General features: G+C 43.3%; 1 protein-coding gene across 1 annotated transcript in view; it reads right to left on the bottom strand.

Moving 5' to 3' along the window:
- Positions 1-23,859, bottom strand: part of LOC124788254 — a 135,159-nt gene extending 111,300 nt beyond the window's left edge. The window contains exon 1 of the mRNA XM_047255451.1: positions 23,729-23,859. Coding sequence (XP_047111407.1) covers positions 23,729-23,734 — 6 coding nt within the window. The 5' untranslated portion in view covers positions 23,735-23,859. The remainder of the gene's footprint in view (positions 1-23,728) is intronic.
- Between the last annotated feature and the right edge of the window lie 1,952 nt (positions 23,860-25,811).

Raw genomic sequence — 25,811 nt, 5'->3', positions numbered from 1 at the left:
ATTTTCTGATTTGAGGTTGCTTTATATGGTATCTTGTTTCTTAATCGTTGTGTGGCAATTACAGTAGGTCTTATACAAAACACGTGCGATTGTTCAATACTAACAGAGAAATGAGAATACATATGTTTTTATTATTCCACTTTAAAAGCGGGACGCATCCTGCCTTGAAGTATTTCCTCTATTCTCTTCCATGCAGTTACATCCCTCCATGCATTCTGGTCCTTTGTCAGCAGCCGAGCGGTCTAGGGCGATGCAGTCATAGACTGTGCGGCTGGTCCCGGCGGAGGTTCGAGTCCTCCCTCGGGCATGGGTGTGTGTGTTTGTCCTTAGAATAATTTAGGTTAAGTAGTGTGTAAGCTTAGGGACTGATGACCTTAGCAGTTAAGTCCCATAAGATTTCACACACATTTGAACATTTTTTGTCAGCAGATCTCCTTTTGTTACTTGTACCATTCCTCCAAACTAAAAAAATTGTGATCAATTGTTAGCGCATTCACTTTATCCCCATGTGACCGGTCAGTGAGGACAGATGCGGGTGTCAAGAGGTCAACAGCAAATACAGTACAGTTTGTCGCGTAGGTTATTTCTAACATCCATAACACAAACACTTAAAAGTAGAAGTAAATTATTCACCTATATTAAGCAAGATGCTGGAACTGCCTTACTTCATTATTCAAGCATTTCTGACACCTGCGTAAAAAAATGCTCATTACACTGCACTTCACTCTGAGAAATGGAAGTAATTGACGGATGATAGTGTATGTTCATCTAAAGTGTGTGGAATTGATTTGCTCACTTTCTACCGTAATTCTTCCCAGAGATAAAAAAAGTCGCAGCGGATTAAAGAGGGGAATGAGGAGGTCATATGTTGTCTTCATGGGTTTGTCGCCGGATGACGTAGTGTAAATTCTGCAACATTTCCTCGGAGCAACTGTCCGACATCTTCATGTGTTGAACTTTGGCGATGGCTAGGTACGACTGACGGTATCCCCACATCGACGGCCCTGTATTTAGAACAGACACGCGAACAATGCGCAGGCGCGAAAATCACGCGTGGGCAATGATTTGTAGTTAGATGGCGCCATACTCAAGCGCTCTCTGCCGAAAATCGCAGAGCAGCTATTCTGCTCGTGGATGTACGCTATATTTACTAACAGTGCAGCCAGACGTTACTCACTAAAAAACCGTACTAGACCCATGTTATGACAGCTCTGTTATCGAATATACATACACACATTGTCATCAAATCAGCGGATTATTCAGTTGTCCTTTACTTTACACAAAAACAAATATACAAAACGAATCAAAAAACCGTACGTGCCACACTCTGTACCGTCATTCAACATGTCTGCACATTACCACGCTTCACCTATTCTGCCACAAGCTTGAAGAGTCAGAGGCCATATGTTGTTAGTGATAACTCTATCTTCAAACACGTCGTGAATTTCCTGTAGTGAGAACTTGGCTACATGTGCCGTCAGAGTCCTGCTGAAGGATCGTGAACGCACGTCCTCTTTCATTTAACTGAGGTCAGAAAGGCTGCAAAATATTTTCCACATATCTCTCGCTGTTAATTGTGTCCTCGAAAAAAATAGGACCCATTGTTCTCCCATTGCTAATAGCGAGCCACCCTCCTGTTTTTTGATCATGCTGCGATACCTCGTGTATTACGTTAGGTTTTCCAAAATTCCAATAACGATGATTTTGTGAAGTAACGTATCCACTTAGGCTGAACCATAATTCGTCCGAAAAGAAAGTTAGGTGAGGGTCAATTTTTCCGTCATGCACTCAGTTCAAAACTCATTCACAAAACTCCGACCTTTTTTGCAGAGTCAGGACTGTAATTTGAATAACTTTGCAGCCGTTTGAATAGAGCCACAGAAAATTTCCATTTGCTGAGAAAGACGTCAAACTGATTTTCTAGGAGACTTTTCCAGGCATTCCGAATGTTATCCAGAGTTCCCTGTGTGAGTACTGTAACTGGTTGTCTGTTTATCCTGTTAAGAATACTTCCCGCTTCACGAAAGTATACTTATCAATCGGTGAATCGTACTCCAATTAGGAAGCTTAACATCATGAAATTCTTCTTGAAATAATGTCCATACTGCATGTGCTGAGTCTGTGCGTATGAATCATACACTGAGGTGACAAAAGTCATAGAATAGCGATATGCACATATACTGATGGCTGTGGTATCACGTACACAAGATATAAAAGGACAGTACGTTAATAGAGTTGTCATTTGGAGACACGTGATTCATGTGCAAAGATTTCCGATTCGATTATGAACGCACGACGAGAATTAACAGACTCTGAACGCGGAATAGTAGTTGGAGCTAGACGCAACGGAAATCGTTTGGGAAATCAATATTCCGAGACTTAGAGCGTCAAGAGTGTGTCGGGAATACCAAATTTCAGGCATTCATTACATCTCACCACGGAAAACGCTGTGGCCGACGGCCTTCACATAAAGACCGAGAGCAGCGAAGTTAACGTAAAGTTGTCAGTGCTAACAGACAAAACACTACGTGAAACAACCGTAGAAATCAGTGAGGGGCATAGGACTAACGTATGCGTTAGGATGGTGCCGCGATGTTTGGCATTACTGGGCTGATGCAGCAGACGCGAGTGCCTTTGTTGACAGCACGACATCGTCTGTAGCTTCTTTCCTGGGCTTGTGACCATATCTGTTGGATCCTAGACGACTGGAATACAGTTGCCGCGTAAAATGAGTCCCGATTTCAGTTGGAGAGGTGTTCGTAAGGTTCGACTGTGGCACAGACCCAACGAAGCCATGGACTCGTCAAAAAAGCACTGTGCAAGCTGGTGGTGGCTCCATAATGCTGTGGGCTGTGTTTAAATGGAATGGACTGGTTCCTCTGGTCCAACTGAACCGTACATTGACTTGAAATCGTTACGTTAGGGTACTTGGAGACCATTTGCAGCCATTCCTGGACTCCATGTTTCCAAACGATGGTGATTGATCTTTTATGGATGCGTTGTGTCACCAGGATTGGTTTGAAAAACATTCTGGACGATTCGAGCGAATTATTTGGCCGCCCAAATCGCCCGACATGAATCCCATTGAACATTTATGGGACAATATCGACAGATCAGTTCGCGCAGAAAATCCTACGCCGGCAACACGTTCTCAATTATGGATGCCTAAAGAGGCAACATGGTCAATATTTCTGCAAGGGACTTCCAACGACCTCTTGAGCCCATGTCTTGTCGAGTTGCTGTACTTCACTGGGCAAAACGAGGTCCGACACGATATTAGGAGGTTGAAATGGTTCAAATGGCTCTGAGCACTATGGGACTTAACATCTGAGATCATCAGTCCACTAGACTTAGAACTACTTAAACCTAACCAAAGGACATCACACACATCCATGCTAGAGGCAGGATTCGAACCTGCGACCGTAGCAGCAGCGCGATACCGGACTGAAGCGCCTAGAACCGCTCGGCCACAGATGTTAGGAGGTATCCCATGACTTTCGTTACCTGACTGTTCATGACTACGCTTTGGCGAATATAATTCTTGTATTTCTCCACTTCATGTGAAACACTTTCACTCAGTACACTGTATTGCGTCGCGTAACAAACACGTGCAAGCCTGCGCAAGATTTTTACACAAACCGCCCTCGCAGCAGAGTGGAAATATACCGGGCCGGCTGCCTGCAGGGGAAAATGATGCACACCAAGTGGTTGCGTTAAGGATTGATGGCCCTGTAGTATGTACGTTTAATTTCTCTTTGTTGATTTGTATTTATTTGTATCCTATGACAGATAATACTTTTTAATTCATTGTGAATATTTCCGACTGTGGACTAGTAATTGGTACGCTAGATGTTAAAAGAGGCTGTAACTGTAGGATATGTGTAGTTTAAGGAATAGTGTGCTACAGCATTACTGGCCGTATAAAAATTATAAAATAAAAATGAAAAATTTACATCTAGGTACGGAATCGAACTCGAATATTCTAACCCAAAACTATGCCTACTGCACTAACCTCGCAACACACGAATAGTGTACTGACGAGGGTACCAAATTGCCTTTGTTCGACGTCCATTCTCTACCGAACATGCGAGGATTGGAACTTTAATAGTAGCAACTATTTATTTACAGCTCGTACAAAATAGATACGTGTTTCAAAGTTTTACTGACCTTCAAAGTAGTCACCAGCATTGTGTATAACCCGCTGCCAGCGATGTGGTAGTCGTAAGATACTCTTAGCAGTGTCAGTTGTGTTGACAGTTCGAGCGGCGCGGTCTATAGCCCGACGAATTTGTAGCAGTTCTGAAGCGAATGCCGTGAAGTGTTTCCTTTAGTTTAGAAATCGAGTTGAACTCACGAGTGCTTAAGTCACGTGAGTGCAGTAGGTGGTATAGCGCTTAGCAGTCCCATCAGTCAAACAAATCCGTAACAGCTTGCACTGTACGTGCTTGAGCATTGTTCTGCAAAATGATGGTCAGGTCCTGCAGGAAGTGTCATCACTTCTGTCTCTAAGCTGGTCGTAGGTTGTGTTCCAAAAATGAACAGCATAGAGACAGAAGTGATGACACTTTCTGCAGGACCTGACCATCATTTTGCAGGGCAATGCTCAAACACCTACAGTGCAAGCTGTTACTGATTTGTTTGACTGATGGGACTGCTAAGTGCTATACCATCTACTGCACTCACGTGACTTGAGCCCTCTTAAGTTCAACTCGATTTCTAAAATGAAGGAAACACTTCACGGCATTCGCTTCAGAACTGCTACAAATTTGTCGGGCAATAGACCGCGCCGCTCGTACTGTCAACACAACAGGTACTGCTGGCAACGGGTTATAAACAATGCTGGTGACTACTTTGAAGGCCAGTAAAACTTTGAAACACGTATCTATTTTGTACGAGCTGTAAATAAATAGTTGCCACTATTAAAGTCCCAACCCTCGTACGTTCAGGAAAAACTTTGGCTAGAGATATTTTTGCACTGTTCGTATGCTATGGTGACCATGTGCGCGAATTTTGGTTCACTCTGTATATTTAAAATGCATACTTTCAAAGTACGACAGTTGAGTCAGGTCGGCAATCCCTCTCTCTCTCTCTCTCTCTCTCTCTCTCTCTCTTTCTCTCTCTTTCTCTCTCTCTCTCTGCCACATAGTCATTTCTCCATAGACACACAAAAGTTATAATCAGGAATGTAGTCATTGTTTAAGTACAAGTGTACTCCCTGAACAAAAATTAAAACAATAAGTCAAGGATATTGACTGACATCCAACTAAGTCTAAAATTCTTGTATCAGTGCTGCTAGAAAATGACAACTTTCAGAAAAATCAGACGTATTACTTAAGGCTAAATAATGTACCTCATTCACACTATCATCATCGTCGTCGTCATTATTTGGCATTTTATATTCAGTGCTAAATAAAGGCCTCTCCTCTAGACTTTTCCATCAATGTTCCACCTGCATGTTTTCTAGTGTTATTTAGTCACCTCCCAGTAGGTCGCATTTCGTTGTTTTTCTTACTTCTTTGGAAAAGAGCTTCTTTGCTCCTTGCACCACCCATTGGTCTGATTACCTATTCCGATTTTCTCCACTTCATTTTTTGGGCTTCTTACCTCAATCGGTAAAAAAGGAACAATTATAGACTTTGTTGTCTGTCTGTTTGTCTGTCCGACTGTTAAAAGACTATTTTCTCAGGAACGGGATGGTGTATCACTTTAACATTCAGGTCACTTACTAAGATCTACGGTGCCCCTTGGCGGTGTAAAAAAATGAAGCTTCTAAATCAATACGGTCAAAGGATACGGCTCTTTATGTCGCATATTTTGATACTCCCGAATTCATTCCTCAAAACCTGTAGAGTCCTTCCCGCTAGCCTGCAATGCTGAAATTTTGCAAGAACCAAGGTTTTCATATTACAAGTGGAGGAAAAAGTCCGAAAGTAGTGAATTTGTAATTACAACGAACGAAGAAAAATTGTCATTTGTTATCCGACTAACTGTTCGTCAATCTATTAAACCCTTATTCTCAGCAACAAGTAGACGTATCAACTTGAAATTTGTGTCACATACTAAGGTCTACAGTTCCTTGGCGGTGTAAAACATTGAAGCTTCTAAGTCAATGCAATCAGAAGATACGGCCATTTATTCACATAATTTCATACCCGCGAACTCAGTCATTACAATATATAGGGTACCTCTACATCTACGTGATTACCCTGCTATTCACAATAAAGTGTTTGGAAGAGGGTTCAATGAACCACTTTCAAGCTGTCTCTCTACCGTTCCACTTTCGAACGGTACGCGGGAGAAACGAGCACTTAAATTTTTCTGTGCGAGCCCTGGTTACTCTTATTTTATCGTGATGATCATTTCTCCCTATGTATGTGGGTGGCAACAAAATGTTTACGCAATCGGAGGAGAAAACTGGTGATTGAAATTTCATGAGAAGATCCCGTCGAACCAAAAACGCCTTTGTTTTAATGATTGCCACTCCAATTCATGAATCATGTCTTTGACACTATCTCCCCTATTTCGTGATAATACAAAACGAGATGCCCTTCTTCGTACTTTTTCGATGTCATCCGTCAGTCTCACCTGATGCGGATCCCACACCGCACAGCAATACCCCAGAATAGGGTGGACAAGCTTGGTGTAAGCAGTCTCTTTAGTAGACCAGTTGCACCTTCTGAGTGTTCTGCCAATAAATCGCAGTCTTTGGTTTGCTCTACCCACAATATTATCTATGTGAACGTTCCAATTTAGGTTATTGGTAATTGTAATCCCTAAATATTTAGTTGAATTTACAGCCTTCAGATTTGTGTGACTTACCGCATAATCGAAATTTAGCTGATTTCTTTTAGTACTCATGTTAGTAATTTCACTCTTTTCCTTATCCATTTACCATCCGAGTTCAAAATTAAAATTAATACAATATCGAACGTCTTGGAATTCCCGCGACCGGTATCTTGCTAGTAGCAATGTCGATAACAGGCATAAATCGTCGTCAATTCCCGGCACGGATGAATTGTCTGTACACAAAATTAAATTTCTACGAGAGCCTCAGTGTGCGAGTCCTATTCTCATCTAGCCAATTTTTCACACTTAACACCTTCCACTCCATCCCGTTCCCTTATCCACGCGTTTGTTCCAGCGTCTCCTCTAGTAAATTGCTAACATCCGTTCCCAATCACCTGCTGGGCAAGTCACAAGTTATGAATGATTTTCGCATTGAATGTTCATGTCCCGTAGCCGTAATTAAAAGCCGATCGCTACTTACCATCTCAGGCACAAAGCTAACGCAATTTTGAAAACCCTGTTTTAGTTCGCTGTAGGATTTCTACTCCACCGTTTATTTCTTTCGCTACCATCATCTTCAGCCAGCCTCAATAAATAAAACACATCAACCGAATCTACGGCTTCACTGTCAGTCTTTACTACACTCCTGGAAATGGAAAAAAGAACACATTGACACCGGTGTGTCAGACCCACCATACTTGCTCCGGACACTGCGAGAGGGCTGTACAAGCAATGATCACACGCACGGCACAGCGGACACACCAGGAACTGCGGTGTTGGCCGTCGAATGGCGCTAGCTGCGCAGCATTTGTGCACCGCCGCCGTCAGTGTCAGCCAGTTTGCCGTGGCATACGGAGCTCCATCGCAGTCTTTAACACTGGTAGCATGCCGCGACAGCGTGGACGTGAACCGTATGTGCAGTTGACGGACTTTGAGCGAGGGCATACAGTGGGCATGCGGGAGGCCGGGTGGACGTACCGCCGAATTGCTCAACACGTGGGGCGTGAGGTCTCCACAGTACATCGATGTTGTCGCCAGTGGTCGGCGGAAGGTGCACGTGCCCGTCGACCTGGGACCGGACCGCAGCGACGCACGGATGCACGCCAAGACCGTAGGATCCTACGCAGTGCCGTAGGGGACCGCACCGCCACTTCCCAGCAAATTAGGGACACTGTTGCTCCTGGGGTATCGGCGAGGACCATTCGCAACCGTCTCCATGAAGCTGGGCTACGGTCCCGCACACCGTTAGGCCGTCTTCCGCTCACGCCCCAACATCGTGCAGCCCGCCTCCAGTGGTGTCGCGACAGGCGTGAATGGAGGGACGAATGGAGACGTGTCGTCTTCAGCGATGAGAGTCGCTTCTGCCTTGGTGCCAATGATGGTCGTATGCGTGTTTGGCGCCGTGCAGGTGAGCGCCACAATCAGGACGGCATACGACCGAGGCACACAGGGCCAACACCCGGCATCATGGTGTGGGGTGCGATCTCCTACACTGGCCGTACACCACTGGTGATCGTCGAGGGGACACTGAATAGTGCACGGTACATCCAAACCGTCATCGAACCCATCGTTCTACCATTCCTAGACCGGCAAGGGAACTTGCTGTTCCAACAGGACAATGCACGTCCGCATGTATCCCGTGCCACCCAACGTTCTCTAGAAGGTGTAAGTCAACTACCCTGGCCAGCAAGATCTCCGGATCTGTCCCCCATTGAGCATGTTTGGGACTGGATGAAGCGTCGTCTCACGCGGTCTGCACGTCCAGCACGAACGCTGATCCAACTGAGGCGCCAGGTGGAAATGGCATGGCAAGCCGTTCCACAGGACTACATCCAGCACCTCTACGATCGTCTCCATGGGAGAATAGCATCCTGCATTGCTGCGAAAGGTGGATATACACTGTACTAGTGCCGACATTGTGCATGCTCTGTTGCCTGTGTCTATGTGCCTGTGGTTCTGTCAGTGTGATCATGTGATGTATCTGACCCCAGGAATGTGTCAATAAAGTTTCCCCTTCCTGGGACAATGAATTCACGGTGTTCTTATTTCAATTTCCAGGAGTGTATTTACTTTACAATATTCTGGTTATACTTCCTATTAGACTTACAGATTGTCTGCCGTACTTTTCAAACTGGCTCTGTTAAGTTACTGCATTCGTTGTGGTACTTTATCTACACTACAAGCAACCATTGCAATGCCATCCCCAAAACAATGGTGATTAAATCATATGATATTAACACGTTTTGCTTCATTTGCTCCTTTGTCTCCTTAGATACCACCGCGTGGGCTGCAATTATTCTAATCTTGTCTTCGTGTCGATACGCGATGGCGGAGCAAACTGGCGAAATGGAGGTCGGGCAGATATTTTTAATACCGTATATACAGGGTGGTCCATTGATCGTGACCGGGCCAAATATCTCACAAAATAAGCATCAAACGAAAGAACTACAAAGAAAGGTCTAGCTTGAAGGGGGAAACCAGATGGCGCTATGGTTGGCTCGCTAGGTTGCGCTGCCATAGGTCAAACGGATATCAAATGAGTTTTTTTTAAACAGGAAACCCCATTTTTATTACATATTCGTGTAGTACGTAAAGATATATGAATGTTTTAGTTGGACCACTTTTTTCGCGTTGTGATAGAAGGCGCTGTAATAGTCACAAACGTATAAGTACGTGGTATCACGTAACATTCCTCCAATGCGGACGGTATTTGCTTCCTGATACCCGTGTTAAATTGGACCGTTTACCAACTGCGGGGAAGGTCTAGATCGTGTTGATGTATGGCTGTTGTGATCAAAATGGCCAAAGGGCGTGTGCTATGTATGCTGCTCGGTATCCTGGACGACATCACCCAAGTATCCGAACCGTTCGCCGTATAGTTACGTTATTTAAGGAAACAGGAAGTGTTCAGCCACATGTGAAACGTCAACCACGACCTGCAACAAATGATGATGCCCAAGTAGGTGTTTTAGCTGCTGTTGCGGCTAATCCGCACACCAGGAGTAGACAAACTGCGCGAAAATCGGGAATCTCAAAAACGTCGGTGTTGAGAATGCTACATCAACATCGATTGCACCCGTACCATATTTCTATGCACCAGCAATTGCATAGCGACGACTTTGAACGTTGTGTACAGTTCTGCTACTGGGCACAAGAGAAATTACGGGACGATGACGGATTTTTTGCACGCTTTCTGTTTAGCGACGAAGCGTCATTCACCAACAGCGGTAACGTAAACCAACATAATATGCACAATTGGGCAACGGAAAATCCACGATGGCTGCGACAAGTGGAACATCAGCGACCTTGGCGGGTTAATGTATGGTGCGGCATTATGGGAGGAAAGATAAGTGGCCCCCATTTTATCGATGGTAATCTAAATGGTGCAATATATGCTAATTTCCTACGTAATGTTCTACCGATGTTACTACAAAACGTTTCGCTGCATGACAGAAAGGCGATGTACTTCCAGCATGATGGATGTCCGGCACATAGCTCGCGTGCGGTTGAAGCGGTATTGAATAGCATATTTCATGACAGGTGGACTGGTCGTTGAAGCACCATACCATGGCCCGCACGTTCACCGGATCTGACGTCCCCGGATTTCTTTCTGTGGGGAAAGTTGAAGGATGTTTGCTATCGTGATCCACCGACAACGCCTGACAACATGCGCCAGCGCATTGTCAATGCATGTGCGAACATTATGGAAGGCGAACTACTCGCTGTTCAGAGGAATGTCGTTACACGTATTGCCAAATGCATTGAGGTTGACGGACATCATTTTGAGCATTTATTGCATTAATGTGGTATTTACAGGTAATCACGCTGTAACAGCATGCCTTCTCAGAAATGATATATTCACAAAGGTACATCTATCACATTGGAAGAACCGAAATAAAATGTTCAAACGTACCTACGTTCCGTATTTTAATTTAAAAATCCTACCTGTCCGTGTCTCGTGGTCTTGCGGTAGCGTTCTCGCTTCCCGCGCACGGGGTCCCGGGTTCGATTCCCGGCGGGGTCAGGGATTTTTCCTGGCTCGTGATGACTGGGTGTTATTGTGTCGTCTTCATCATCATCATTCACCCTCATTTACGGTCGGATGAAGGCAATGGCAAACCACCTCCACTAGGACCTTGCCTAGTACAGCGCTGCGGGTCTCCCGCATCGTCCCCTACGCTCCTCGGAGTATGGGACCTCATCACCTGTTACCAACTGTTTGTCTAAAATTAAGACCCATATGTTTGTGACTATTACAGTGCCATCTATCACAAAGCGAAAAAAGTGGTCCAACTAAAACATTCATATATCTTTACGTACTACACGAATATGTAATAAAAATGGGAGTTCCTACTAAAAAAACAGTTGATATCCGTTTGACCTATGGCAGCGCCATCTAGCGGGCCATCCATAGCGCCATCTGGTTTCCCCCTTCAAGCTAGCCAATTTTTGTTCTTTTTAGTTTTTTCGTGTGACGCTTATTTCGTGAGATATTTGGCACGGTCACGATCAATGCACCACCCTGTATATATGGTATTAAAATATATATAGCCTATGTCCATCCAATTCTCCGTTAGAGTTACGTGTAAAAGATTTTTGGTAATAAGTTTTCCTCTTTATATGTTACATATTCATATACATGCTAAATATATTTAACGATAGGTAGGCCTATATATAAACGCGCGCTTATTCAAATGCAACGTTGTATCACAATTTCGAACCAATCGATGAAGACTTTTCAGAGATTTAAGACTTTTAACAAACGAGCATTTACATTTTTGTGCAGATTTCACCTGTGACTTTACACATACAGAGTGACAATTACTGAACAATATGAACAAAAAAAGTAAATTAGTTACAAACTGCGGCTTGCTAACACTTTATTCAACATGCAAGAGTCACTACAAATATTCCAATTAAGGTTATGACATGTTCGATATGCTTGCCATCATTGGCGATGATGTAGCGTAGACGAATAGCGAAATTCTGCATGGCCCGCTGAAATGTCGGAACATCGATGGTGTCGATGACCTTCTGAATGACTGTTTTCAGCTCAGCAATCGTTTTGGGGTCATTGCTGTATATCTTGTCTTTAATATAGCCCCGCGAAAAGGAGTCTCATGTGTTTGGATCTGGAGAATATGGCGGCCAATCGAGGCCCATTCGAGTGGCCTGTGGGTACCTCAGAGCCAGAAAGTGGTCCCCAAAGTACTCCTCAAGGACAGCAATCACACCCCTGCTTCTATGCGGTCGAGCTCCGTCTTGCATGAACCACACCCTGTCGAAATCATGGTCACTTTGGATAATGGGGATGAAATCATCTTCCAAAATCTTCACGTACATTTCGGTATTCACTGTGCCATCAAGGAATATCGCACCGATTATTCCGTCACTGGACATCGCACACCACAGACTCATCCGTTGGGGGCGAAGAGACTTCTCGATCACGAAATGCGTATTCTCGGTTCCCGAAATGCGCCAATTTTGCTTACTTACGAACCCATTCAAATGAAAGGGGCCAACAACAACAATGCACGTAGTGATGCGCATACTAATTCCCATCATGCCCCGCGGCGAACCGTGCAGTTTGAACCGTTCAGAAGTAATGACGCTTTTATTTCATATAGTTCAATAATTGGTTCAAATGGCTCTGAGCACTATGGGACTCAACATCTGAGGTCATCAGTCCCCTAGAACGTAGAACTACTTAAACCTAACTAACCTAAGGACATCACACACATCCATGCCCGAGGCAGGATTCGAACCTGCGACCGTAGCAGCAGCGTGGTTCACCCTGAAGCGCCTAGAACCGCTCGGCCACTGAATTTTAGTCCTTCTGTTATAACTGCTTGAATTTGCTCGTTTGAAACATGCCTTTACTGGAAAGGGGAGTGTTGTTGTTGTGGTCTTCAGTCCAGAGACTGGTTTCATGCAGCTCTCCATGGTACTCTATCCTGTGCAAGCTTCTTCATCTCCCAGTACCTACTGCAACACGTCCTTCTGAATCTGCTTAGTGTATTCATCTCTTGGTCTCCTTCTACGATTTTTACCCTCCACGCTGCCCTCCAATGCTAAATTGGTGATCCCTTGATGCCTCAGAACATGTCCTACCAACCGATCCCTTCTTCTAGTCAAGTTGTCCCACAAATTTCTCCTCTCCCCAATTCTATTCAATACCTCCTCATTAGTTATGTGATCTACCCATCTAATGGAAAGGGGGTTACAGGGAATAGAATGTGAATGACTGTTGAGGAAAGCACAGCCCTTAAGAGCCAATTGACAAATTTTCATCTGGATCGCTGGATGGCGCACACGCTAACGCCACGCGAACGGGTGAGGATCATGTTCTTATAGTAGGAAGAGCAGGAAACAGCCTGGCTAGCAATTCGGACTATAGTATTAGGTATGACCTGCAAGTCATAGGAGCAGCAACAGCTCACACTCGTGTGGGGTTTGTGGATGTTTTGCAGCGCCATGACCACGCTGGGTTAGTACGGCTGTCAACCGTGTTAACAGATAGCTGGGGGGGGGGGGGGGAGGGGGGAGGCGGCGTTGTTGTTGGCAGAAAGTAAATCTGTACCTGTTGATGCAATTGGGAGGTGAGGTTACACTAGTCATGGCCTGCCTCTGGATAGGAGGGGGAAGGATAGATTAGTTGATCTTCTTGCGGAAAGCCACATGCACACAAGACAAAATACCTGTGATTACTGGAGTCAGAGGGACAAATTTTTTAGGTTAAAGTCAGGTTACAGACGGAGAGTATTGAAAGAGATTATAACAGAACAGTGCCATAATGTCTGTAGCAGTATCCAAAGAAATAAAATTTGAGTGTTTCATCAGAACATTAGAAGATTGAAAAATAAGATAGATGAGCTTCTTGTATGCCTATAAAATGAGGTAAATTCTGAAGGTATAGATGTTTTGTGTCTCTCTGAACACCATGTAACCGTAGGTATGGAGAAGTTAAATTTAAGGGATTACAAATTAGCATCTTATTCATGTAGAGTCAACATGGAAAAAGGAGGAGTTGCTACTTATATAAAAACTGGAAACGAAGTCAAAAATATTGATCAGATCCTTGAAGCATGTTCTTGTGAGATGCTACTGCAATATGCTTCTTCAGTAATTGTAACAACTTACAGATCCCCTCAAGGTAACTTTCAGCTATCCATGAAAAACCTAGAGGCATTATAGGGCTACCTGTCAGACAAAAAGAAGCAGTTAGTGGTTTGTGGCGATTTTAATGTAGATTTCTTAAAAGATACGGATGGGAAAAATGAGCTAGAATATTTGTTTGGCTGTTTCAGTCTAGTATCTGTTGTAAATTTTCCAACTCGTGTGCAGCAGGATAGTAGGTCACTTATCGATAACATTTTCATATACAGTGCTCAAGCAGAAACAATTAATGTGTACCCAGTTGTTAATGGGCTAACTGATCATGATGCACAATTAATGGAACTAACACATATAGCACCTCACAGGATTCAGGCAGGTTCATACAAGGCAGAGAGACCTATTGATGCAAACAGGGTACAGAGTTTTACGAGCAGCCTAGAAGAGGTAGAATGGGACGAAGTATACACAGAAAATGATGCTGATACCAATTTAAATTTATTCCACCGTAAATTTGTCTCAATATTTGAGAGTTGCTTTCCTGAAACGTTACTCAAAAAAAGCCATTACAAAGTCAAGTAAGCCATGGATTACTAAGGGAATTAAGATATTGTGTAAGACGAAGAGGGAAATATATGGACAGGCCAGAATAAGTCAGGATCCGACATACCTTGTTTACTACAAAAGATACTGTAATATTTTAAGGAAAGTCATTAAGAAGTCGAGAAACTTATGTGTTTTGACAGAAATTAATAATGCGGATAGTAAGATTAAAACTATATGGAATATTGTCAAATGGCAAATGGAAGACGGGGCAGCCAGTGCACAGCATACCATAGAAATAAAGCTAAACGAAGATGTTGTGAGCGATAATTCACAAGTTGCAACTATTTTTAACAATCACTTTCTGAATGTAGCAGTAAAAATAGGGTTGAAAGGCTCAGTTGAAGAAGCAAAAAAATATGTTAAAATTGTCAGTCCCAAAGGACTTTAGGCATTTAGAAATAGCACCATCATCCCCCACTGAAATCAAGGGAATTATAAATATTCTGAAAAACAAGAGCTCATGTGGTGTTGATGGAGTCTCTAACAGAATTTGAAAGTGTTGTTCTAATATAATAAGTGGAGTCCTTTTGTGATATATGTAATGCTCCACTGGCACATGGAATTTTTCCAGACAGATTGAAATACGCAGTTGTCAAACCTCCTCATAAGAAAGGGGACAAGAGTGACTTAAATAGTTACAGACCAATCTCATTGCCGACTTCATTTTCTAAAATATTCAAAAAAGTGATGTATTCAAGAGTAGTCCCACATTTAAGTGAAAATAATATACTCAGCATGCCACAGTTAAGATTCCGGAAGGGTTACTCGACTGAGAATGCTATCTACACATTTACCCATCAAATAGTACAAGCCCTAAATAACAAATTATCGCCAGTTGATATTTTTTGTGATCTTTCCAAGGAATTTGACTGTATGGATCATGTCACTCTTAGAAAAACTCAGGTTTTATGGAACTGAAGGCTGGTTTGAATCATACTTAACGAACATAAAGCAAAAAGTTGTGCTGAATAACACAAATAATGTTGGGAGGGTGGTAAATTCTAGTAATTGGGGAGTTATCACAAAGGGAGCCCTGCAGGGTTCAATTTTGGGTCCTCTGCTGTTCCTTATTCATGTGAATGACCTCTCACTTAACGTTCAGCAAGCAGAACTAGTACTTTTTGCAGATGACACGACTGTTATAATAAATCCCATTCCAGAAAAAGCAGCTGAAGATATTGTTAAGAATGTCTTTCAAAGAATTATTAAGTGGTTCTCAGAAAATGGACTCTCCCTTAATTTTGAAAAAAAACTCAGTATATCCAGTTCTGTACACAGAATAGATTCATATCAACAATTGATGTAGCATATGAACAGGGCTCAGTTAACAGGGTAGATTTCTCCAAATTTTTGGGTGTTCACATTGATGGCCACTTGAACTGGAAGAAGCATATTACTGAGCTCCTCAAACAGTTAAGTTCAGCTTCTTTCGCTCTTTGTACAATCGCTAGTCTTGGTAATGAGCCTCCTAACGTACTTTACATATTTCCACTCAATAATGTCTTATGGAATAATTTTTGGGATAACTCACCACTTAGACATAAATATTGATTGCACAAAAAAGAGCAGTGAAAATAATTAGTGGTATTCACGCAAGGACTCATGTAGGTTCCTAGTCAAGGAGTTAGGTATTTTGACTGCACCATGAGATTACATATATTCGATAATGAAATTCGTTATAAATAATCCATGTCAATTCGCGAAGAACAGTGATGTTCATACGTACAACACTAGAGGGAAAAATGACCTTTCCTATCCGTTATTGAAACTGTCAGTTGCTCAAAAAGGAGTACATTATTCACCAATAAAAATCTTTGATCATTTGCCCAACAACATAAAGTGTCTACCAGCAAGCAGTTCAAGTTTTAAATCTAGCTTAAAATCATTTCTTTTGGACAACTCCTATTCCATGGACGAGTTTCTGTTTCAAAACTGGTAAAAAAACTTGTACCTCTAAATGTAGTTGCATGTGTAGAATTAAAAATTTCAGTAATATTAACATTAGCACTATTTATGTGTGTATATATATCTTGTAATCTGACTTGTTCCACATCATATCGATAAAATAATCGTGAAAATGATCTACGGAACATGACATAACTGAACTAAACTAAAAACTAAACGGGCAGCCAATAGTACACAAGACTTTGTGCAAAGGTGACGTCATTTTCACGACACACGCATTTATCGAAGCCCACAGGAATTGCTGCCGACTTTCGTTAGCGTTCAATTTGGGGTGCTTTTGAGACAGAGACATTGTATTGGATTGAGATTTTGATAGTTTTCGTAATGTAACTTGTGTCTTAATGAAAGCATGCTGTTTCAAGGAAACGTCACATTGAAGTCTTACAAAAACACGTCATTTTCGTTGGGATTTGTCATAATTAAACATCACATAATGGCTTAGCAGCGGTTCTGATTTGTGACTTACAGCACGAAGGCCAAAGTTCCGCAACTTTATCGTAGTGTGGAGGCAATGAGCGTGCAGTTACGAAGCAAAACAGCACAGTGGCTGGTTCGACTCCTGCCATGTCTAATTTTTTTTCCGGTTTCGCGTTTGTAAAAGGTTCTGGGACGCCCTTATTATTGTATTAGAAGTATGTTCTGTAACATTCAATTTTATGTACATACAAGAATGCGGCTCTCTCCCTCCCTCTCCCTCTCCCTCTCCCTCTCTCTCTCTCTCTCTCTCTCTCTCTCTCTCTCACACACACACACACACAGACAGGAGTAAGTTGCCATTATCAATCATTTACAAATGAAGCATGAAATTGGCAAATGCGAATAAATATCCAAAACACGACGATGGTCTGGTACAACAAACTACTTCTCGCTATAAAAATCACAGAAAAAGAATGACACGTTTGCATGAGAATTACGTAAAAGGTAGGGTAACTTAGTCTCTGCCATTTATAAGGTATAAAAGAAAATTTACGAGCTAGTTCTTTCAGGACACTTCTTTTCCAAATATGAACGTTATGAATTAAAGGACATCTTTGAAGACCAATCTTACGTTTTTCGTCAATTATTAAAGCAAATTTTACCAATATCGATGCGTTTTCGAGAGAAAAAATGTGCTGGTGTTTTCAAAGAGCATTTATTCACAGGACACAAGTTAAATGAGCTGCGGCTTTAATTCATCTGGTGGAAAGGCTAACCATTCTTTCTAATTACAGACAAACGCCTAAAACTACTTTTCAAAATCGCTGAACATTAATTTATATTGTTGAGCCACCTTCAAGAACACAGTTGAACATACAGGGTGAATATTAATAAAACCGACAAACTGCTGGGTCGGATTTCTCACTAGAAATGGAGCAAAAAATTTCCTATGAACATGCCTCCGGAAATGCATCGTTGCCGTGGTAGACGGTGCTGACGTGTGAAAGCTCCTCTGACCACGTGCCGTGTATTCATTGTGTGTTGCAGGCTGTGTGACTGACACAGCGTACTGCAGGCAGCAGAATGGTCCTGTATTCATGTCGGGAACAAGCCGAGATGGTGTTTGTGTACGACAGAGCAGATGCAAACGGTCGAGAGGCAGCACGGCTATACCAAAACAAATACCCTCACAGACACCAACCACATCACACAACCTTTCAAGCCCTTTTTTGGCGTTTGTGTGATCGTGGGTCCTTTCAGACAGACGAATGCGCAGGGAGGCGGCGGACTGTGCGTACACCACATCTGGAGGACCCGGTTCTACGGGATATTGAGACGAACTCTAGTACAAGCTCCAGGCAAGAGGCCCGCCAACATGGTGTAAGCCAAAGTACGATTATGTGGATCCTGCATGACAACCGCTACTATCTCTGCCACCTGCAGTCCCACGGAGGCCACTTTGATCCTCCGTTGCGTTGCGACGTGGATGCGATGCAGCTCTGTACTGTGCTCCGGGATGATCTGTTGTCGTTGCGGTTCTAGGCGCTTCTGTCTGGAACCGCGCGACCGCTACGGTCGCAGGTTCTAATTCTGCCTCGGGCATGGATGTGTGTGATGTCCTTAGGTTAGTTGGGTTTAAGTAGTTCTAAGTTCTAGGAGACTGGTGACCTCAGAAGTTAACTCCCATAGTGCTCAGAGCCATTTGGACCATTTAAACCTCCTAATATCGTGTCGGACCCCGTTTTGCCCAGTGCAGTACAGCAACTCGACAAGACATGGGCTCAAGAGGTCGTTGGAAGTCCCTTGCAGAAATATTGACCATGTTACCTCTTTAGGCATCCATAATTGAGAACGTGTTGCCGGCGTAGGATTTTCTGCGCGAACTGATCTGTCGATATTGTCCCATAAATGTTCAATGGGATTCATGTCGGGCGATTTGGGTGAGCTCAGAAGTTAAGTCCCATAGTGGTTAGAGCCATTTGAACCATTTTGTTGTCGTTGCACGCACACCTCTCATTTCCGGACACTAGCTCATAGGACCTCTTTTCCTCAGTTTACAGTTAGGAATCTGTCCCTGCAGTTTGCCGGTTTCATTAACGTTCACCCTGTACTCATTATTGGCTGGCTGCCTTGAGATTGTAAAGCAGCAAATCATCTCATTGTGGGGTTCATGAAGGATATTACGAAAAACAATTAGTAAACTATTGTAGAAACCCCACGTTCAGGATCTTGTTCAAAGACTTAATGCTGGAACTTTTCGAACGGTATCTGAAGTAAGTGACCGTTCGACACGAAAAGAAGTCTACTTTGCTTATTTTCATTTGCTTATGTCACACAGTATTATATTTTGGGTAACTCTTCCCATTCGCAAAGGATAATTTTTGCTCAGAAACGGGCAGTTCGTGCAATAAGTGGTGTAAGCTCGCGAACCTCTTGTCGACCCCTCTTCACTAGTCTGGGGACTTTGACATTGGCCTCTCAATATACATACTCTTTACTGTCGTTTCTTGTTAACAATATCAGCTTAGCCGGCCGCTGTGACCGAGCAATTCTGGGCGCTTCAGTCCGGAACTACGTGGTTGCTGCGGTCGCAGGTTCGAATTTTTTTGCCTGGGGCATGGATGTGTGTGCCGTCCTTAGGTTAGTTAGGTTTAAATAGTTCTAATTCTAGGGGACAGATGACATGTTATTTCCCATAGTGTTTAGAGCCATTTGAACTATTTGAATATCACCTTATTCCCAAGAATCAGCACCTTTCACTCAGTTAATTCTACGCACAAATCCAATCTGCATTTGGATCGCACTTCCTTACCTCTTGTGCAGAAAGGTGTGCAGTATACTGCTGCATCCATTTTCAATGAGCTACCACGAGAATTCAAAAATTTTAGCAGTAATCCCCCCCCCTTAAACCATAGACCTTGCCGTTGGTGAGGAGGCTTGCGTGCCTCAGCGATACGGATGGCCGTACCGTAGGTGCAACCACAACGGAGGGGTATCTGTTGAGAGGCCAGACAAACGTGTGGCTCCTGAAGAGGGGCAGCAGCCTTTTCAGTAGTTGCAGGGGCAACAGTCTGGATGATTGACTGATCTGGCCTTGTAACACTAACCAAAACGGCCTTGTTGTGCTGGTACTGCGAACGGCTGAAAGCAAGGGAAAACTAAGGCCGTAATTTTTCCCGAGGGAATGCAGCTTTAGTGTATGGTTAAATGATGATGGCGTCCTCTTGGGTAAAACATTCCGGAGGTAAAATAGTCCCACATTCGAATCTCCGGGCGGGGACTACTCAAGAGGATGTCGTTATCAGGAGAAAGAAAACTGGCGTTCTACGGATCGGAGCGTGGAATGTCAGATCCCTTAATCGGGCAGGTAGGTTAGAAAATTTAGAAAGGGAAATGGATAGGTTAAAGTTAGATATAGTGGGAATTAGTGAAGTTCGGTGCCAGGAGGAACAAGACTTCTGGTCAGGTGACTACAGGGTTATAAGCACAAAATCAAATAGGCGTAATGCAGGAGTAGGTTTAATAATGAATAGGAAAATAGGAATGCGGGTAAGCTACTGCAAACAGTATAGTGAACGTATTATTGTGGCCAAGATAGATACGAAGCCCACGCCTACCACAGTAGTACAAGTTTATATGCCTACTAGCTCTGCAGATGACGAAGAAATTGAAGAAATACATGATGAAATAAAAGAAATTATTCAGATAGTGAAGGGAGACGAAAATTTAATAGTCATGGGTGACTGGAATTCGTCAGTAGGAAAAGGGAGAGAAGGAAACGTAGTAGGTGAATATGAATTGGGGGTAAGAAACGAAAGAGGAAGCCGCCTGGTAGAACTTTGCACAGAACACAACCTAATCATAGCTAACACTTGGTTCAAGAATCATAAAAGAAGATTGTATACATGGAAGAAGCCTGGAGAGACTGACGGGTTTCAGATAGATTATATAATGGTAAGACAGAGATTTAGGAACCAGGTTTTAAATTGTAAGACATTTCCAGGGGAAGATGTGGTCTCTGACCACAATCTATTGGTTATGAACTGTAGATTAAAACTGAAGAAATTGCAAAAAAGTGCGAAGTTAGGGAGATGTGACCTGGATAAACTGACTAAACCAGAGGTTGTACATTCAGGGAGAGCATAAGGGAACAGTTGACAAGAATGAGGGAAAGAAATACAGTAGAAGAAGAATGGGTAGCTTTGAGGGATGAAGTGGTGAAGGCAGCAGAGGATCAAGTAGGTAAAAAGACGAGGGCTAGTAGAAATCCTTGGGTAACAGAAGAAATATTGAATTTAATTGATGAAAGGAGAAAATATAAAAATGCAGTAAATGAAGCAGACAAAAGGGAATACAAACGTCTCAAAAATGAGATCGACAGGAAGTGCAAAATGGCTAAGCAGGGATGGCTAGAGGACAAATGTAAGGCTGTAGAGGCTTATCTCACTAGGGGTAAGATAGATACTGCCTACAGGAAAATTAAAGAGACCTTTGGAGAAAAGAGAACCACTTGTATGAATATCAAGAGCTCAGATGGAAACCCAGTTCTAAGCAAAGAAGGAAAAGCAGAAAGGTGGAAGTAGTATATAGAGGGTCTATACAAGGGCGATGTACTTGAGGACAATAATATGGAAATGTAAGAGGATGTAGATGAAGATGAAAAGGGAGATATGACACTGCGTGAAGAGTTTGACAGAGCACTGAACGACCTGAGTCGAAACAAAGCTCCGGGAGTAGACAACATTCCATTAGAACTACTGACAGCCTTGGGAGAGCCAGTCCTGACAAAACTCTACCATCTGGTGAGCAAGATGTATGAGACAGGCGAAATACCCTCAGACTTCAAGAAGAATATAATAATTCCATCCCAAAGAAAGCAGGTGTTGACAGTGTGAAAATTACCGAACTATCAGTTTAGTAAGTCACGGCTGCAAAGTACTAACGCGAATTCTTTACAAACGAATGGAAAAACTAGTAGAAGCCGACCTCGGGGAAGATCATTTTGGATTCCGTAGAAATATCGGAACACGTGAGGCAATACTGACCCTACGACTTATCTTAGAAGCTAGATTAAGGAAAGGCAAACTTACGTTTCTAGCATTTGTAGACTTAGAGAAAGCTTTTGACAATGTTGACTGGAATATTCTCTTTCAAATTCTAAAGGTGGCAAGGGTAAAATACAGGGAGCGAAAAGCTATTTACAATTTGTACAGAAACCAGATGGCAGTTAGAAGAGTCGAGGAACATCAAAGGGAAGCAGTGGTTGGGAAGGGAGTGAGACAGGGTTGTAACCTCTCCCCAATGTTATTCAATCTGTATATTGAGCAAGCAGTGAAGGAAACAAAAGAAAAATTCGGAGTAGGTATTAAAATCCATGGAGAAGAAATAAAAACTTTGACGTTCGCCGATGACATTGTAATTCTGTCAGAGACAGCAAAGGACTTGGAAGAGCAATTGAACGGAATGGATAGTGTCTTGAAAGGAGGATATAAGATAAACATCAACAAAAGCAAAACAAGGATAATGGAATTTAGTGTAATTAAGTCGGGTGATGCTGAGGGAATTAAATTAGGAAATGAGACACTTAAAGTAGTAAAGGAGTTTTGCTATTTGGGGAGCAAAATAACTGATGATGGTCGAAGTACAGGGGATATAAAATGTAGACTGGCAATGGCAAGGAAAGAGTTTCCGAAGAAGAGAAATTTGTTAACATCGAGTACAGATTTAAATGTCAGGAAGTCGTTTCTGAAAGTATTTTTATGGAGTGTAGCCATGTACGGAAGTGAAACATGGACGATAAATAGTTTGCACAATAAGAGAATAGAGGCTTTCGAAATGTGGTGCTACAGAAGAATGCTGAAGATTAGATGGGTAGTTCACATAACTAATGAGGAAGTATTGAATAGGATTGGGGAGAGGACAAGTTTGTGGCACAACTTGACTAGAAGAAGGGATCGGTTGGTAGGACATATTCCGAGGCATCAAGGGCTCACCAGTTTAGTAGTTTAGTATTGGAGGGCAGCGTTGAGGGTAAAAATCGTAGAGGGAGACCAAGAGATGAATACACTAAGCAGATTCGGAAGGATGTAGGTTGCAGTAGGTACTGGGAGGTGAAGAAGCTTGCACAGGATAGAGTAGCATGGAGAGCTGCATTAAACCAGTCTCAGGACTGAAGACCACAACAACAACAACAGCAGCAGTAATCCACGCACTTTCAAATCGAAACTGCAGAGTTTCCTCCTGAGTGACTCCTTCCTTTCTTTCGAGAAGTTCCTTGAAAAATTGAGCTGATTCCTAGGTTATAGCACTGATTGAGTTTACTTAAACTTATGGTTTGGATTCATGAACATTTTATTTTATTTGTTATTCTATTTTATGTACTGACACGTTCCATGACCTTGGAGATTCGCTCCTCAATTTGGTCCTCTGGAACTAGACGTGTAAATAAATAAACAAACAAAAACTTTTTCATTAAGATTCGGGCATAATTCTCGCAAACACTGTAATCTCTCCGTTAACCAGCCCACTCCACATGAAAGCGGAACTTTACAGGACTATAAACGAAGAAATTTCTGGGTTAACGGACCCTGTAGTAAAGATAAAGCGAACTTCCACACCCTCTGGTTGAAGAGGATGTTATTGTTTTGAACGTCATGTTCGCGGAGCGCCCTCGCCTGTTGAGAAACGAACGATCACGGGATAGTCGATAGACGGCTCCTCTCATCTCCGATACAGCGTGTGAGGTCACAGTGACGTCACGTTTGCACGAAGTGTTGTGGGCTGCAGGTCATCCTACAAGCGGACCGAGCCATCGCCCTTCCGCGCTGCCTGGTGCCCTTACCTGCATGTCCAGATTCCCTCCGGTAGTCAGCTGTAGACGTCGCTAGACTGGCTGCCAGCTCAGGACGTAAAGTCGACAAGCACTGCAGCGTAAGAGCGCAGTCCACACCAGACGCCGCCGGCTGTTATCTGCTGTGCTGTCGCTTGTGCACACGCATCAGGAACTCTGCGGTCTGGCCGCCAGGAAGACGTGGCGCAAAAATACACAACCAGGCAGCTAGCTAGCTCCGGATCCCGTTTCAGCCGCAGGGAATCTTCCTCGTTCTGACCCTCAACTTGTCACCGTGAGAGGCACTGATGTCGTATCGTCCACACTTCTGTGATTTGATTTCATATACTTTTCACTCCATTTATCTCCATGAGGACATCCTCAGGCGTGTAGAACATGACAGAAAATCAACAATACATATTTACAAAGTAAAGAGATACGTCAAACACATCATACCCATGGGTACGTAATAAGTCAAAATTTCCACAAAATAATTACATTTACACTGAAACGCCAAAGAAACTCGTATAGGCATGCGTATTCAAATATAAATAGGCAGAATACGGCGCTGCGGTCGGCAAGCCTATACAAGACATCAAGTGTCTGGCGCAGTTGTTAGATCGGTTATTGCTGCTACAATGGCTAGTTATCAAGATTTAAGTGAGTTTGAACATGGCACAGTAGTCGGCGCGCGAACGACGGGACACAGCGAAGAAGCGGGGATTTTCCCGTACGACCGTTTCACGATTGTACCGTCAATACCAGGAATCCGGTAAAATATCAGATCTCCGACATCTCTGCGACCGGAAAAAGATCCTGCAAGAACAGGACCAACGATGACTGAAGAGAATCGTTCGACAGAAGTGCAACCCTTCCAGAAATTCCTGCAGATTTGAATGCTGGGCCATCAACAAGTGTCCGCCTGCGAACATTTCAACAAAACATCATCGATGTGAGGCCTTCGGAGCCGAAGGTCCACTCGTGTACCCTTGATGACTGCACGAGATTAAGCTTTACACCTCGCCTGGGCCTGTCAACACCAACGTTGGACTGTTGATGACTGCAGACATGTTGCTCGTCGGACGATTCTCGTTTCAAATTGTATATGGAGACAACCTCACGAATCCATGGACTCTGCATTTCAGTAGGGGACTGTTCAAGCTGGTGTGGGGCGCGTACAGTTGGAATGATATGGGACCCCTGATACGTCTAGATACGACTCTGAAGAGATGTCACGTACGTAAGCATTTTGTCTGATCGCTTGCATCCATTCATGTCCATTCTGCATTGGATACGACTCTGAAGAGATGTCACGTACGTAAGCATTTTGTCTGATCGCTTGCATCCATTCATGTCCATTCTGCATTCCGACGGACTTAAACATTTCCGCTGGCCACCAAACTTCACAGACGTGAACAGCGTTGAGCATATCTGGGACGCCTTGCAACGTGCTGTTCAGAAGAGATCTCCACCTCCTCGTACTCATACGGATTTGTGGACAGCCCTGCAGGATTCATGACGGGCCGGCCATTGTGGCCGAGCGGTTCTAGGCGCTACGGTCGCAGGTTCGAATCCTGCCTCGGGCATGGATATGTGCGATGTGCTTAGGTTAGGTTTAAGTAGTTCTAAGTTCTAGAGGACTGATGACCTCAGCTGTTAAGTCCCATAGTGCTCAGAGCCATTGGGATCATTTTTTATTCATGGCGTTAGTTCCCTCCAGCATTACTTCAGACATTAGTCGAGTCTAAGCCACGTCGTGTTGCACCACAACTGTGTGTTAGCGGGGATCCTACACGATATTAGGCAGGTGTACCAGTTTCTTTGGCTCTTCAGTGTACGATGCGGGTAAGACCTCAAAAGATGAAGTAAATATTCGATAATACGTATCAAGAACGACTGCCAAGATGAGTAACTTAGAAGTAGTAGTCCTCAGTGTAGTAAAGCAGCTTAAAATACTTAAAAGAAAAGCTTCCGGTTCAGACTGTACACCAGTTAGGTTCCTCACGGAGTATGCTGGTACAGTAGCTCTATACTTAGCAATCATATACAACCGCTCGCTCGTAGGAAGATCCGTACACAAAGACTGGAAAGTTGC

This window comes from Schistocerca piceifrons, chromosome 3 (assembly GCF_021461385.2).
Source record: "Schistocerca piceifrons isolate TAMUIC-IGC-003096 chromosome 3, iqSchPice1.1, whole genome shotgun sequence".
NCBI classification, from domain to species: domain Eukaryota; kingdom Metazoa; phylum Arthropoda; class Insecta; order Orthoptera; family Acrididae; genus Schistocerca; species Schistocerca piceifrons.
This window is presented reverse-complemented; position numbering and strand designations above follow the sequence as displayed.